Source organism: Ictalurus furcatus, chromosome 26 (assembly GCF_023375685.1).
Source record: "Ictalurus furcatus strain D&B chromosome 26, Billie_1.0, whole genome shotgun sequence".
Taxonomy (NCBI): Eukaryota; Metazoa; Chordata; class Actinopteri; order Siluriformes; family Ictaluridae; genus Ictalurus; species Ictalurus furcatus.
This window is the reverse complement of record NC_071280.1, coordinates 5,478,664-5,495,006: the sequence shown is the minus strand read 5'-3', so window position 1 is coordinate 5,495,006 and position 16,343 is coordinate 5,478,664. Positions and strand designations below refer to the sequence as shown.

At 39.5% G+C, this 16,343-nt stretch overlaps 1 protein-coding gene across 5 annotated transcripts in view; it reads left to right on the top strand.

Annotated features, from left to right (window-relative positions):
• runx1 (RUNX family transcription factor 1) overlaps positions 1-16,343 on the top strand; it is a 40,876-nt gene that overhangs the window by 13,348 nt on the left and 11,185 nt on the right. For 3 of the 5 annotated variants that reach the window (XM_053616251.1, XM_053616252.1, XM_053616250.1), the window contains exons 3-4: positions 11,081-11,325; positions 12,773-12,929. In XM_053616251.1, coding sequence (XP_053472226.1) covers positions 11,081-11,325; positions 12,773-12,929 — 402 coding nt within the window. Of the gene's footprint in view, positions 1-7,439; positions 10,126-10,587; positions 10,663-11,080; positions 11,326-12,772; positions 12,930-16,343 lie in introns of those variants that run through there. The other 2 variants (XM_053616253.1, XM_053616254.1) reach the window with 2 other exon arrangements.

Below are 16,343 nucleotides of genomic sequence, written 5' to 3'. Positions count from 1 at the left end.
TTTATAAATAAATTTGACTTGACTTCACTCTAATTTTACCTTCAAATTAACTGCTAATGCTAGAGGTTCACATACTTTTGCCACTCACAGATATGTAATATCGGATCATCTTGATCAATAAATAAATGACCAAGTATAATAATTTTGTCTCATTTGTTTAATTGGATTCTCTTTGTCTACTTTTACACTTCTGATGTTTTAGTTCATGTTCATATTTATGCAGATAAATAGAACATTCAAAAGGGTTCACAAACTTTCAAGCACCACTGTATGTGCTCAAGCCCAGGCCTTTCTTAGTCATTAATTGATTTTTTGCTGCATAGTTTTTGTTGAACATTTTCTTTTTGTTCCTGTAGGGGAAACAGCCAGTTGACTGTATCACATGTAGTGTCCTAGATTTCCAGCCTTCCTGAATAGCAGTAAACCTATTGCTTGCCACCAAATGTATAAGAAACATAGAGAATGAAGCATGTACAAGCAAGAAGGTTAGCATGATTCCTGTTTTGATTTTAATATTTAGGCCCATAACTCCTTGTAAATCCTTTGTTACCATACAGGAAAATGCATGTTTAGTTTACAGAGGACAATCACAGCAGAATCTAATGAGCCCCGCCTTTAATTAACTTTCTTTTCCCATGAAATCCTGGACTCCAGTCTTGATGCTCAGGATCTGACAGAAGCATCTGTGTTTTGTTGTATGTTAGAGGTCTGAGTTCTTTTTTTTGTTAGTAATTGTTTTAGCACCGAATAATTACCCCTTACCCCTCCAACCCCCTGGGCCCTTCCAGGGTGTGGTGGTACAAAAATCTATACATGCATACAAAAGTAAGAGCAACACAGGATGAATAGAGCAAAGGGGGAAAGGACAATCAATCAAACAATCAAACAATAGATAAATAAATAAATAAATAAATAAATAAATAAATAAGGTATCCATCAACAGGGATCTAAGTTCTGAGTTAGTGTATCAGAATTCATTTGCTCATATCTAACCACATCTGATCCATATTTAACCACCAGCACAGTAGAGCCAAGACTCCAAACAAAGCTACTCTTTTTGTTGCTACTGCAGGGTCCATAGTCACCTAGTAATGTTGTGTCAATGGCATGAGCGTGCATTTTATTTCCCACTTTCTCCAACTACTGAAATGTAGTAAATGTGTAGAAAATCTCTTTTCCAACAGACAAAACATTATTTCATATACGTCAATATTTGATTTATTGCCAGCATCACTGCTGTGTCCACACTGAACCATGTAAAGACTGTTTAACAGTGTACATGGGGTACTCCCAACCATTTTACTCAATCATGCCTTCTGTATTTTAGACATTTCCACAGTTTTTGCTAAAATCCATGATCACCCTGTCCACATCATCAGGACACATCACAAACTTTGAGAAAAATTTTTCTATGATATGAAAGCAATGACATTTCCTTACAAATATAGCATCCCACTCAGCTGGCCAGCCGACAATAGTTTTTTATATAATCACCAATTACACTCAAACAGTGAAATATCTTACTGTGAAAAACACACCTTTTGTTGTTTGGATGCCTCAGATATCTCTCTTATCCTCCCATTTCTGCTGCAGAGCAGCATCCTGTGAATGGCTTTGACTGCTACACTTTGTAAGTTCACATATTTTCCTCCTTTTCCTGTTTGTTGCATATTTTCACAGTATTTCAAATAAGCTAAATGTAACCACTAAAGTACTATTAAATAGAATACTAAAAACAGATATAGAATAACATAAAAAAGTAAAAGCACATCAATACCCCAAACTAAATGTATGCATATAATTGTTGCATAGATAAAATATGCTGCACTGGAAATAAATTCAGTCATATCAGATTGTAAAAAGGAACCTTGTTTCCATATGAGTAAAACATGCAAGTTTCCCAAAGTGTCTTTGATGTGAATGCATAAAAACAACATTCATATTTACAGAGGGTATTCAAGTAACCAAAGCGTATTACTTAAAAATATTTTTACGAGAAATCTTTGTATTCCAAAGAATTACTGGAAGCCCTTACTTATGGCAATTGTACCGAGGAAATGAAATTACTTGTGCTTTGTCTGTATTGCTTTATGATGCATAAAATTATTTATGACCCATCAAAGTCAGCCATTTAAGCCATGAAGAAACACAAAGTATCTTTAATTTATACATTTGAAGAGAGAATGTTTTGTATGCATCACTATGTACGCTTTCACCTATTACAAATATTTGTAACTGTGTGTGTGTGTGTGAGTGTGTGTGTGTGTGTGTGTGTGTGTGCACTTCTGCTTCACTGAGTCTGCTCATCTGTTCATCAATTCAACATTTCACTAAATGGTGCCTGAGGCACATCTCCAGTGGGTCTGTTACCTCCTACGCATGATGCTGGCTTAGAGCTCCACAACACCCCAGTCACCCCAGATTTCTCCACAATCTTGGATAGAGAGGGTTCTTCACTTCCTAAAGAGTTCTACTTGGCACTCTCTCAGTTAGGGAAACCCACTGTTGTAGGGTTGTAATTACATCAGGCAACTGTAAGAGTTTCCCAGAGGAACAAACCAAAGAACCCATTAGGGAGCTACATTTAATCTTTATATATATATATATATATATATATATATATATATATATATATATATATATATATATATATATATATAAGAGTGTAGTATACCAAAGTATTGACAGTCTAGAAAATACAGTATCTGTTCATTCCATGAAACTAACACAATGCACATTAATTTTTAATGGTCCATGCCACATCTTTTCTGAACCAGTATGAAAGACTTTCTGAGATCTAGCATTTACAGCGGTATAATTTAGTAACTGGTGCATCTTTATAGTTCAGTTGTCCTCTGCTCTCTGAATCTTATAGGAATATTATTAATGGTTAGGAAATGTTGTATTCCCTGCACTGCATGGAAGGATTACCATTATAGCATAATTGTGGAAAAACTCTTTTATACTGTAAATGACTATATATTTTATATATACAGTCTATACAGTGCCCTCCACTAATATTTTCACCCTTGGTAAATATGAGCAAAGAAGGCTGTGAAAAATTGTCTTTATTGTTTAACCTTTTGATCTTTTATTCAAAAAAATTCATAAAAATGCTCTGCTCACATGGATAGCAAACACAACACAGGTTTATAAAAAATTCTTAGTTAAAAATAGGTGTGCAACAATTATTGGCACCCTTTTAGTCAATACTTTGTGCTACCTCCCTTTACCAAGATACCAAGATCTTCTCCTTTAATGCCTGATGAGGTTGGAGAATACATGGCAAGGGATCTGAGACTATTCCTCCATACAGAATCTCTCCAGATCCTTCACATTTCCATGCTGGTGGACTCTCCTCTTCAGTTCACCCCACAGGTTTTCTATGGGGTTCATGTCAGAGGACTGGGATGGCCATGGCAGGAGCTTGATTTTGTGGTCAGTAAACCATTTTTGTGTTGATTTTGATGTATGTTTTGGATCATTGTCCTGCTGGAAGATCCAACCACGGCCCATTTTAAGCTTTCTGGCAGAGGCAGTCAGGTTTTCATTTAATATCTGTTGATATTTGATAGTCCATGATGCCATATATCCTAACAAAATGTCCAGGTCCTCTGGCAGAAAAACAGCCCCAAAACATTAAAGATCCACCACCATATTTAACCATGGGCATGAGGTAATGTTCCATACGGCTACCTCTCTGTGTGTACCAAAACCACCTCTGGTGTTTATTGCCAAAAAGCTCTATTTTGGTTTCATCTGACCATAGAACCCGATCCCATTTGAAGTTCCAGTAGTGTCTGGCACACTGAAGACGCTCGAGTTTGTTTTTGGATGAGAGTAGAAGTTTTTTTCTTGAAACCCTTCCAAACAACTTGTGGTGATGTAGGTGACTTCGGATTGTAGTTTTGGAGACTTTCTGACCCCAAGACACAACTAACTTCTGCAATTCTCCAGCTGTGATCCTTGGAGATTTTTTGGCTACTCAAACCATCCTCTTCACAGTGCATTGAGACAATATAGACACACGTTGAATTCCAGGTCGATTCATAACATTTCCAGTTGACTGGAACTTGACTGGTGCTATTTTCTTATAGACACTTCCCATTTTGCGAAGCTCAACAACCTTTTGCCACACATCACAGCTATATTCCTTGGTCTTACTCATTGTTATGAATGAAAATTCGGCCTATGTGTCACCTCATATTTATACCCCTGTGAAACAGGAAGTCATCTGTAGCATACATTGTTGAAAAAGTTAATGTTGGCTATGACAGAAAGGTGTCAGAACACACAGTGCATCACATGGGGCTTCGTAGCTGCATATCAGTCAGAGCACCCCTGTCCACTGCCAAAAGCGCAATGGGCATGTGAGCATCAGAACTGGACCATGGGGCATTGGAAGAATGTGGCCTGGTCTGATGAATCATGTTTTCATTTACATCATATGGATGGCCGGGTGCATGTGTGTTGCTTACCTGGGGAAGAGATGGCACCAGGATGTACTATAAGCAGAAGGTAAGCCAGCTGAGGCAGTGTAATGCTCTCGGCAATGTTCTGCTGGCTACCTAAACATTGTTGCAGACCAAGTACACCCCTTCATGACAACGGTACTCCCTAATGGCAGTGGCCTCTTTGAGCAGGATAATGCCCCCTGACACATTGCAAAAATTGTTCAGGAATGGTTTGAGAATCATGACAGGAGTTCAGGGTGTTGACTTGGCCTCCAAATTCCCCAGATCTCAATCCGATGAAGCATCTGTGGGATGTGCTGGACAAACAAGTTCGATCCATGGAGGAACCACCTCGCAATTTACAGGACTTAAAGGATCTGCTGCTAACGTCTTGGTGCCAGATACCACAGCGCACCTTCAGAGGTCTTGTGGAGTCCATGTGAAGGGGGCCTACGCGTCGATGAGTCAGAGCTGTTTTGCAGGCACATGGGGGACCTATACGAAATTAGGCAGGTGGTTTTAATGTTATGGCTGTGTGTGTGTTTGTGTGTGTGTGTGTGTGTGTGTGTGTGTGTGTGTGTGTGTACAACATGAAATAATGGTTTGAATATAAACCATAATATAAAGTGTTAATCTGCTCTTAGAATCCATAGGGAGTTGTGCAGCTGTGATGTGAACAAGTTGAAATTCACATTGGGGCCATTACACTGCTGTGTTAAGGGACAGGCCAATAGCCTTACCAGCCCTTTCATTACTCACACTGTGGCTGCTGATAGTGCTTTTATCTTAAAGCTAAGTTTCAGCCAGCTGTGGAGTATTTATTTATGATTGTCTGAGATATTCTTAATTGTTTGTCTGCAGTTGGGTTTTTCTTCAAGGCCCTTTATTGCCTAACAATGATGTACACCATTAGTGTATTAAAAACAGCGACCACAGTAGATTACCATCAGGAATGTATTAATGTGAGTAAAGTTGGATAGAGTGTGTGTCTGTATGGACTGCCGGCATAGAGGCAACGTACACGTACACACTCACACACAAGCATAAGCAGTGATACACTCTCTATGTAGTGATAGTGACCCAGTGTCGTGCTGTGTGTATCTGTTAGCCAGCCTGAGAGAACAGGGCAGAGTATTTTGCTCTGTCACTTCACAGAGCTGCTAACTGATATGTCAGAAAATCAATTAATTACTTTTAAGTAGCAGTTAACGGCATCCACACAATACAGCTGCATTAATTATTGAAGAGGACAGAAGCTGAGTTATTTCTCCTCCCCCTCTCTTAACTAAAAGGCTCACAGAGTGAAGGGAAATAAGAGAAACAGGAGGGAAAAGAAGAAAAGAGAGGATGAAGATGGGAGGAAGGAGGGCCACTGGGTATAATATGGGTAAACAAAAGGTCATTGGTGGCAATAAAGCAAAGGTCCTTTCCTGGCATCAAAAATGCATGGCTTCGGAAGCTATTCTGATACTTACTGTAACTACTGATACCCTTCTCTATGAGAAAATGAATATGAGATACTGAGTATTTGACTCTGACAAAAGGTATAAAATCTGTATGCCTACAGGTTCGGGCAGCATTGATTGCCTAAGCCCCAGGAAGCTCAAGGGGCATTATTGATCCTGTGTGCCCATCACTCTTGGCCTCAGGGTCTCCTGTCTCTGGGGGCCTAGAGGGGACAGACTGCCTCTGGCCAGTTTAGAAGATGACATCTTCATCTGGGGCAAAATCAGTGCATGCGCAAGCCGTTTTGTGTGGCACAATAACTGTATTAACAGTAGCAATGTCGTTTTTTCTGGTATGTCCCACAATGCCACCGTGCTGCTTTGTGACCAACCAGCATTCTCCCGGCTTGACAACTACAGTAAGGTTGGCTTCTCTCCAGAACTATTGTTGTGGAGTCAGTGAGATAAGCTTTATTGATGCTTTTGTCATGGAATAGCTGTTGTTTGGCAAATATCTGTGGCATTCCTGTGTGGCCACTGACTCTAAAGGAAGTTTATTCACATGGCCATGGATCATCCCTCAAGTGAACTCTGCATTCATTCATTTATCATCCTATAGACTGCCTATAGACCTACAATAATAATAGATCATCAATTTCCTCATGTTCTACAAACACTGAATAAAAAAAACGTTCATTTGATTCAAATGATTGCATGGCTGGAGAGGTGAGGCTGATGGGAAACTATATCCTATACATGGTAAGTATAAAGTAGTACAACAGAATGCCACACTCTTAAAAACAGTTTAAACAGACGTTAAATTTTGTCTTTTCCTCGTGCCTTGTATCCTCATGCAAACTTCATGCTGCCCTTATTTCTCAGCCATCGCAATCATGGCGTGAGGACACACAAAAAAAGTAGTCAAAATCATTTCAGTTGCTAAATGAAATTAGCAGGTTTGAAGTGCCCCAAGGCAAAAAGCCTGCCTTGTCTCCTGTGGCCAGGGTTAGTGAGGGAATATATTAGTTATGACTGCATCCTGCCATATCCTTCTTCAGCCTTTCCTTGTCCTTTCTTCAGTTTTTTTTAAGCTATGTTGGAGGGTAGTGTGTATATAAGGAGGAATGAGTATATAAGGAAAGAGATGAAAGGAATACTCCAGAATATTTTTTTGGAGAAACTCTGAAGACTTTCCTTAACCAGATATGAACTACTTCAGTCCCTCTGGACCTCTATCTTGGACCATGTACCTCATGAGGAAGAGTCGAAACACCAACAGGCTCTTTGGTAATGGGAGAAATGTCCTGTTTTCCAGTCTTTTGTGTTTTCGTGGGCTTTCTTTGTTGCACTCGTTTCCTCAATTTAGTTCTTTTTCCCCCTTCAATGTAATTATGTCCTACTCAATTAATTCTGCTCAATGAGTAGAATATAATTACACTGAAGGAAAGCCTTTGGTATTCTTGCTTTTTTTTTGTTGTTGTTGCTTTGCCTCTCTGAAAGATTGTTGTGTTTTTAGGGTATCAAAATGTTATTTTATGTAGTTAAGCTGTTGAAATGGATCGTTGAAACACTGGCAAGCATGTAACCTTTTGACGCTGGTCAATACATTTTATAGCTGACAAGCTCTATTGATCTCTAGGCTTAAAAGTTATCAAATGACACCAACCCGAAGCTGAAGACGGACATACAGTAGTGTCTTAGAGCTTTTGAACAAACAGTGCAGATTGTTAGATTTCAGTTTTGTTAAGTTTAATCACTGGCTTGTGCAGTTTATTTCTCATTACATTATAAACCGTGATATTACTTTGAGAAACTTGGTAATTAGACCAATGCGTGTCTCATAGGAATGAACATTTATTTTAGTCAGCTGTTAATAAGAACATTCATTTGCCTTAACCTGGTTTTGTTTTCTGTACGCTTCTTTATTCTTAAAAAAAATCATTCTACTTATTTTCTATCTTATGGATGTTGCTACTGTCATTATTTCTATTTACAATCTGTTTAAAATATTCTATGACTGTAGACAGGTGCGTAATGCTTTTTGTTGTTGTTGTTGTGGTTGTTGTTTTTAACATTTTATACAGTGTGACTTTCAATGCAATGCGCCATCAGTGTGATTTTCTCATTTAGTTTTAAAAAGCAGGATTGAAATTCGGGGATTTCCTCAAATCTACACAAATGCACACAGTGCAGTAGGCTATAAATAATAAAGTGTAGCAATTTCCCAAAATAGTTCAATACGACATGGCCCTGTTTTTATTTTGGAGCAGAAATAGGAAATGAGGGCTGTGTTACTTTTTTCGCTGATTACAAAAAAAAAAAAAAAAAAAAATACTGCAATTATTTATTTTTACGCATTTCAGAAATATTTTTTACTCCTTACATACCATAAATTGCTGATGTACTGTCTCATTTACAATCTGCCTCAGTTTCATTCTCATATAGTCTAACCTAAGCGCAAAACAAAATAGCTAAGTACAATATTCTCATTTAACTACATGACACTAAATGAAATATTTGGAAGGGTGGAAAAAAAAAATCTTTCATACAGTTCTACCATGGAGTATTAATAGTCTAAATCAAACCCATATGGGAATGATTGAAAAAAAAAAAAAAAAAAAACACGACCTAATCTGATAGAGTATAACGACTCATGATTTATATGTTAAGTAATATTCAATAATGACACTAATTGCCAGTTTCACTGTGCTGTCGTCAAAAGAAAACACAAAAACAATACAAAAACGTTGTCTTCTGAGTCAGACAAATAGGCTTCTTGGGATGCATGTCTGCAAGAGTTAAGAGAACTGCCAGTTAGCTGCTTTAGTGGCCAGGCCAGGTCTTAAGAGTCTGTAGCTAGAGGTATGGGGATAAAAAATGCAACAGTGCGTCACGTTTTCTTCCTGATGTAAAGTGACTGCTCTTCTCTCACCTCACTGTAACGTGTCAACATAACAGCTGGAAAACAACGCAATGGGCAGATTCAGCAGTGTAGGAGTAAAAAGGATACTGGACCCTAACTTCTACCCTGGTGGGCATGTTGGCACGCGCGTCTTGAAGACGTTTAAGACATCAACCCTGCGTAAACACACCGATTCCATCAGGGAACACAAATGGACAGAAGGCTCAGTGACGGTCTACTGTACGTGATGAGAAAAGCGCTATAACAGGCGTCTTCTCAGTGCTATGAGGTCGTTTGCTGCCCCCTTTTGGCTGCCTGGTCAGGGATTAGTCAGAGCTCCTGTAAGACAGTTAGAAATGTTAAGTCTCGCCACACTTTAAACAATATCTGCTGGAAGTGCTCTGGAATGCGATAACTGGGTTGACTACACTACTTTAACATGTATATCTGCCTGAATCACTGGACAACTAGCCTTGTTGACAGCTCTTCAATACAATTATTCATAAATGTGATAAAAAGGAGGAAAGCCCGGGGTTTGTTGGGACTAACTAAACAAATACCAAACTTGACAACGCGCGCGCGCCGGTCCAAGGAATTCCATTGACTGTTCTGGCTGTCACAAATCAGACGTCCTCGCGCTCTTCGGACGTTTTCCTGATTGGCCGAGCCTACTCGAAGTAATTGCCTCTGACCAATGGTATTAACTCACAGACTCCAGCATGCAAATGAGCTGTGCCGGGCTGCATTCCTGTACTGCCCAGCTCCAGTAAAAGCCAGCCCCTCGCCTGGAGATTCATTCATACGACATCAGCGGTCGGTTTGCGACCTTACAGGGGCGACACATCCTTAGATCATCAACACGACCGCGGTCCTCACGCTGCACAGAACAACCCAGATCCAAAAAAAAAAAAAAAGACAAAAAAAACAGTACTTTCAAGTGTTTTCAAACGGAAGATTTGACGCAGGACGTGCGCCGGAGCATCGCGAGCGCTTCAAAGGGTGCAACTTAAAAGTTTGACAAGGACCAGTCAACTTGCGGTGAACTCACTTTAATGACGATGTGGGGACAAGCTTGTGAGTGCAAATGTTAGAATTAATCGGAGATTTTAAAAAAACAAAAAAAAAAACAATAAGTGCTCTCCAATTGCGCTTTCCTGATCGCCGTAAGACGCACGGACACCTCCAGACGCGCGCGCTGTCAAAACTACCAACAGACTAATCCCCATCAGCTGAGATCACTTTCTGGAGACTCGGCGTTACACGCAGTTCAAAACTAAAACCTCCAACAGGATACCAATGGTTTTCCTTTGGGACGCCAAATACGGTATGGCATGTTTCATTTGCGTTTTGTGGCACACATTGTAGTTTCCATGGGATGTTTCCTCTGGTTGACTTAACCCGACTGTTGTCTTGTGCCGTGACCGTTTCCTCATTTAACTGCCGAGCCGATAACTACTCGTTTGCTTATGTAAACGTGCTGCTGCAAGGGTCTGTGGTCTGTCTTGCGCCGAAATGAAAGTTACCAAAAGTGCAGGCGCACCTCTCTCTCTCTCTCTTTCTCTCTCTCTCACACACACACACACACACGCGCGCGCGCTTTTATCCCTGTCTGTATGCTGCTCCAGTGGTGTGGTGGACTGGTGAAGCGTTTATACTGGCCGCGTAGTTTTGGAGAGAACACAGCAGTAGTAAGCTGAGCGCAGCAGCTAAAACCTCTTAACCGCACTCATGTGGCATCGATTGTGGTTGGCTGAGTGACAGGAGGCCGTTCTCACTGTCAGGAGCAGCGCCGCGGGTTCAACGCTTTCATGCGCCTCAGAGGCGATTCTGGCACGCGCCGTCCTGAAGGATGTCACCCGGGGTAAACTCCACACAAGTACTCACGAGAGCTTAAACTCTTTTTTCACCTTATTTTTTTAACATTTTGTGCACAAACTACATAGTGTTGAATTACCACCTATATATATATATATATATATATATATAGAGAGAGAGAGAGAGAGAGAGAGAGAGAGAGAGAGAGAGAGAAGCAAAAAAGGGGGTTTTTTTGCGTCCAGCCGCCAACGTCTGAAAACTCCCACTAATGACTTTTTTTTGTAATAGAAACTGCTGATGGTTCCTATTAAAGTTAGGCTTGTTTTAGGAACCATTTATATTTCAAACGCCTGTGCAACACGAATCCGACAGCGAGACAGATCCAAAGATCCATTAAAATCACCGGCTAGCAGTTTGACAGAATGCAAATGACTCTAAAACGTGTCCGTGTGGATGTGTTTCAGACCAGGCCCCCCACCGCCGCTTCACGCCGCCCTCCTCCAGCCTGGGCACGGGGAAGATGAGCGAGGCTCTACCCGCGATGGGTGGGCACGAGGGCGGCGGCGGGAAATTGCGCATGTGTGACCGCAGCATGGAGGTCCTCTCCGAGCACCCGGGAGAGCTCGTGCGCACCGACAGTCCCAACTTCCTGTGCTCGGTGCTGCCCACACACTGGCGCTGCAACAAGACTCTGCCCATCGCCTTCAAGGTAACCGAGCACAAAAAAAAATAAAATAAAAAAAATAAATAAATAACCACCCAGCCTGCTTAATGCAGGACAGGAACATTCAACTTTAAGCATAAATTGATTCCTCATTATACACAAAAATAAAGTAGCTTATGAAATATGATTATTATTCGTTATTAGTAATTAGTCATTATATAAGTAGAACTTATATACGTGTGCATTCAAGCTTATATTTTAAATATTTACATTTACATGCATATTTGAGATTTGCAATATTTTTTAATTTAACTGCAGGGGAAATTTAATCATGTACCCCAAAAATTCAGAAATAAATGTGTTCTGTTAATAAATGAATCCCAGGATGGAGCTCTTCAAAGCAAAACTGTAGCCTGTGTTTTGTATGAAATCTGAATTGTAAAGGTATATTAGCCTATACATCATGTCCTCTCATTGAACGGTAGCTTTTGGTTGATATTTTAAACACAACAAAGCTGTAGTTAGCTTAACAATTTTGGAGGAAATCCCCTATAATTAATTGCTCCATTGCCCCTGCTGTTTGCTGTAGGCCGATGGTGGTGAAGGCGGATTTAACATTCCTTCATCACACCGCATCAGAGCTCCGTGATTTCCTGAAGGAAAAAAAATAAAATAAAAAATCTCTGTTCGGTGACAAAAGAGGCACAGAAAAAAAACCCAGTATTGAATTAACGCATACAGAGTTTATTCAAGACCAGCTGGACATAATCATCAGTGTGTGTGTGTGTGTGTGTGTGTGTGGGTGGGTGGGTGGGTGTGTGTGTGAACTGAAAAGTTACCGAGCACAGAAAATATTATTGTGTGAGAGGAAGCTTAGAGCGAAACTGAATAATAATAAAATACAAAAAAAGATACAAGAATATTCACAAGTGAATTCCTGTATAAAGATATTTATCATGTTGCCGAGCAACAACAAAAACAGAAGAAGAACAAGAAATAATAATAATAATAATAATAATAATAATAATAATAATAGTTTATTGTTGTTATTATTATTATTATTATTATTATTATTATTATTATTATTATTATTATTGCACCCTGCAATGGATTGGTGTCCCATCCTGGATGAAGTCTCCTGATCAAATAATAATAATAGTTTTAAAAAATTAATAACAACAACAACAACAATAATAATAATAATAATAATAGTTTATTATTGTTGTTGTTATTATTATTATTATTATTATTATTATTATTATTATTATTATTGCACCCTGCAATGGATTGGTGTCCCATCCTGGATGAAGTCTCATGATCAAATAATAATAATAATTTTAAAAAAGTAATAATAACAACAACAACAACAACAACAACAATAATAATAATAATAATAATAATAATAATAATAATAATAATAATAAAAATAATAATAATAAATTGTTGTTGTTTAGGATAAATAATGTATATTATCTGACATGCCCGACGATAGGTGGTTGCCCTTGGCGACATCCCTGATGGCACGCTCGTGACAGTGATGGCAGGAAATGATGAGAATTACTCAGCTGAACTCCGCAATGCCACCGCGGCCATTAAGAACCAGGTGGCCCGTTTCAATGACCTGCGCTTCGTGGGTCGCAGTGGAAGAGGTAAGCGCTTAATGGCCAGCTGATGTAGATTAATTCTCATGTTCATCTCGTGTGTGTGTGTGTGTGTGTGTGTGTGTGTGTGTGTGTGTGTGTGTGTTGCTTTTCTTTCCACTTTCTTCTCACGTTTATGCTCATCATTGTCTGGTTGCGTTGAACCTCAGTGAGCTGGCAGAGAAAATACATAACTGGTGGATTCTATATTAGTCCATGACAAGCTTTGCCTAATGCCTTACACACACACACACACACTCACTCACTCACTCACATCTCTCTCTCTCTCCTTCTCTGTTACATACACATACCAAAATCACACACACATTATATTTATAACAATGTCTGTACCTAGGACTACATTACCTCCCTGTATTTGCACACATATGAGAGCGTTTGATATAAAACCATCATTTTCTCGTAACCTGTTATTTGGATTTCCATTAATAGACATTTAGATGTGAGCTGCCGCCAAATGCAGACTCTTATCTATTTAAAAACAGGCCTCTATTGACACTAGCAATGTTCTAGCCCTTGATCAGCCTCTGAGTCAAAGCAGCGTCCATTCAGCTACTCTGCACTTCACTGTTTTTCCATATGCCATACGAGTAATGTCTGTCTTTATCGTGTGTAGACTGTAGATCATACAGAGGTGCGACTGTCTTATCTCATAGTGTCTAGGTCAACATCACTCTTCTAATAGATACTTCTTGTATTTTGACCATTACTATTGTAACAAACAGGTAATAAGGCAGCACGGTTCATTATTAGCTCACAGCGGTGTATATTTGAGCGTCTCAAAATAACCGTGCTACAGTTGCAGGCTTAGATCAGCTTGTGTATGAAATTTCTATCCTCTATGATCAATCAAGCTATTTCAGAAATGGTGGAAGTGTATGTGTAATGGAAATAGAAGCGATATAAATTCATCTTACTAGTATTAGTAACATTACTAAATAAAGTGGGCAGTTGTGCGTGTGTGTGTGTGTGTGTGTACGAAAGAAAGAAAGAAAGAGAGAGAGAATCTCTGTTTTCACAATGACAAAAAGATTAGTCAAAGCATTTTAACACGAACACACACACACACACACATACACACACACACACACACACACACACACACACACACACACACACAAACAAGTCTTCTGGGAAATAAGGAGTCCCACAGGGGTCTATTCACATTCATAATATGATTTTACTGATAGAACCCACCTAACTTACCTGCAGCTGGCTGAAGCACACACATGCCAGAGCTTGTCACGCTGAACACATGTGTTAGTGCAGCCTTTTATCTTGCAGTGTGTGTGTGTGTGTGTGTGTGTGTGTGTGTGTGTGTGTGTGTGTGTGTTTGCTGGTATATGGGTGTGTGTAGGCATGTGATTGCATGTGTTTAATCGTGAGTCTTCATGTGTGTAGTAACTGTAAATATATGCTATATGTGTGTGTGTGTGTGCGTGTGTGTATACTTTGTAGCTCCTGTTCTCCGCAGTGATGGAAACGATTTTAGTGTGGGTGGCAAAAATGCGATGAAGTGTTTAAAATAAGAGGGAGAAATGTAAACTACATGCGCACACACACACACACACACACACACACACACACACACACACTACCTTGAAAGACCACTGATGGTGTTTGATAAGCAGTAACAAAGACAGCATCTGTCTCTCTGGCTTTGCGTCTGTACCTCTATTTTTCTTCTTTCTCTTTGTCATTTGTTTCCTCCGAGTCTGTGTATGAATTGACTAGTGAGTCACACGCAGACCTCAGGCAATGGTCACACACACACACACACTCTCATACAAACACACACACACACACACACACACACACACACACACACACACACACACAAACACACACACACACATAGCACACAAACAGACTTTGTGTGTGGGGAGACATCCCCTTGAGGAACACTCTGCACTTCCTGGCTGTTTGGACAGTGAGTTTCTGCTCCTCCCAGACAGAGTGTCTCTCTGTCTGTCTCTCTCTTTCTCTCTCTCTGTCTGTCTGTCTCTCTCTCTCTCTCTCTCTCTCTCTCTTTCTCTCTGTCTGTTTGTCTCTCTTTCTCTCTGTCTGTTTGTCGCTCTCTCTCTTTCTGTCTGTCTGTCTGTCTCTCTCCGTCTGTTTGTTTGTCTGTCTGTTTGTCTCTCTCTCTCTGGGTGTCTGTGTGAGTGTGTATATAGCATATGTGACAGAGTAACAAAGAGATGTGTGTTAAGAGTTTCTTCTTCTTCTTCTTCTTCTTCTTCTTCTTCTTCTTCTTCTGCTTCTTCTTTATTATTATTATTATTATTATTATTATTATTATTATTATTATTATTATTTCTGGTCAGTAGTGCTCATCTGTGGAATTATGCTATGCTGATATCGGATTTTATAACTAGACGTTATTATTATTATTGTATATCTGGACCCGTTCAAAAGTTTTCGTCTTTCATGACTACACAAGAAGATTCATGACAAATTAAGCTTCAGCGCTAGATATTAATGTCCGAAATCTCCCTGGACCTAGGCGTGCCGCATTTTCACTCTGAGCCAGTCATAACAACGGTAATATTAACTAACCTAGTTTACTTGTGAAAGAGCTACTTACATTTCTATGCTACTTAATTTACTTCTGTACCTGAGTAACTTCTTCTTCCTCTTATTGACTAAGTAGCTGATTAACTAATTAAGTAACTTATTAACTAAGTAAAATGCGTTTGTGGATTTCGGCTGATTTACAACAGACTCAATTCAGAGTGCAGCGAATCGATATCGTCAAAACTTTACATGAGGTCAAAACTTTAAATGAGCTGACGAGGTAACTTGAAAAGAAGTTTGTAATGATTTTAAGTCATGAAATTCACGCATGATTACAGTTTGGCAAAATGACTGCAGAAATGAAGAGAGAAGAGCAACCCGTAGCAACATCCCTCATTAAGTTTGTTGTTGTTAATAATAATTAAATATTTAAGGGTTTTCTTTTACTAGCTAATGTACTTTCTCAGCTTAGAACATTCGGTCTATGACTTCCGGTCATCTTTGCGATTGAGGCTCAATCTCACCTAATAAAATGCAGTCAAGTAGTTTCTCATCTCCGCAGAAATTATGAACTTTACATTTATTCCCGAATGAGGGACACAAACTGTCGGAGTAGTCAAATCGTGTCAGCTCGATTCAAATCAATCATCGAGGTCTAAGAGGACTTTTATTTGAAGAAAAGCTGTCACTTGCTTGGGAAAACGAAGAGAGTAAAGTTGACCGAATCATTTCCTTCTCGAATAGGAATACTGAAGTATAATTATTATACGCCACTATGTTTGTGCATTGAGGTCATTTCTGAAAGGAGAGTTGTCAGAGAATCGCGGCTAAGAATAGCACGGCGAGTGTGTGTTGTCGAGCTCCAGCTCTACCCCGAGCACGCTAAGCTCT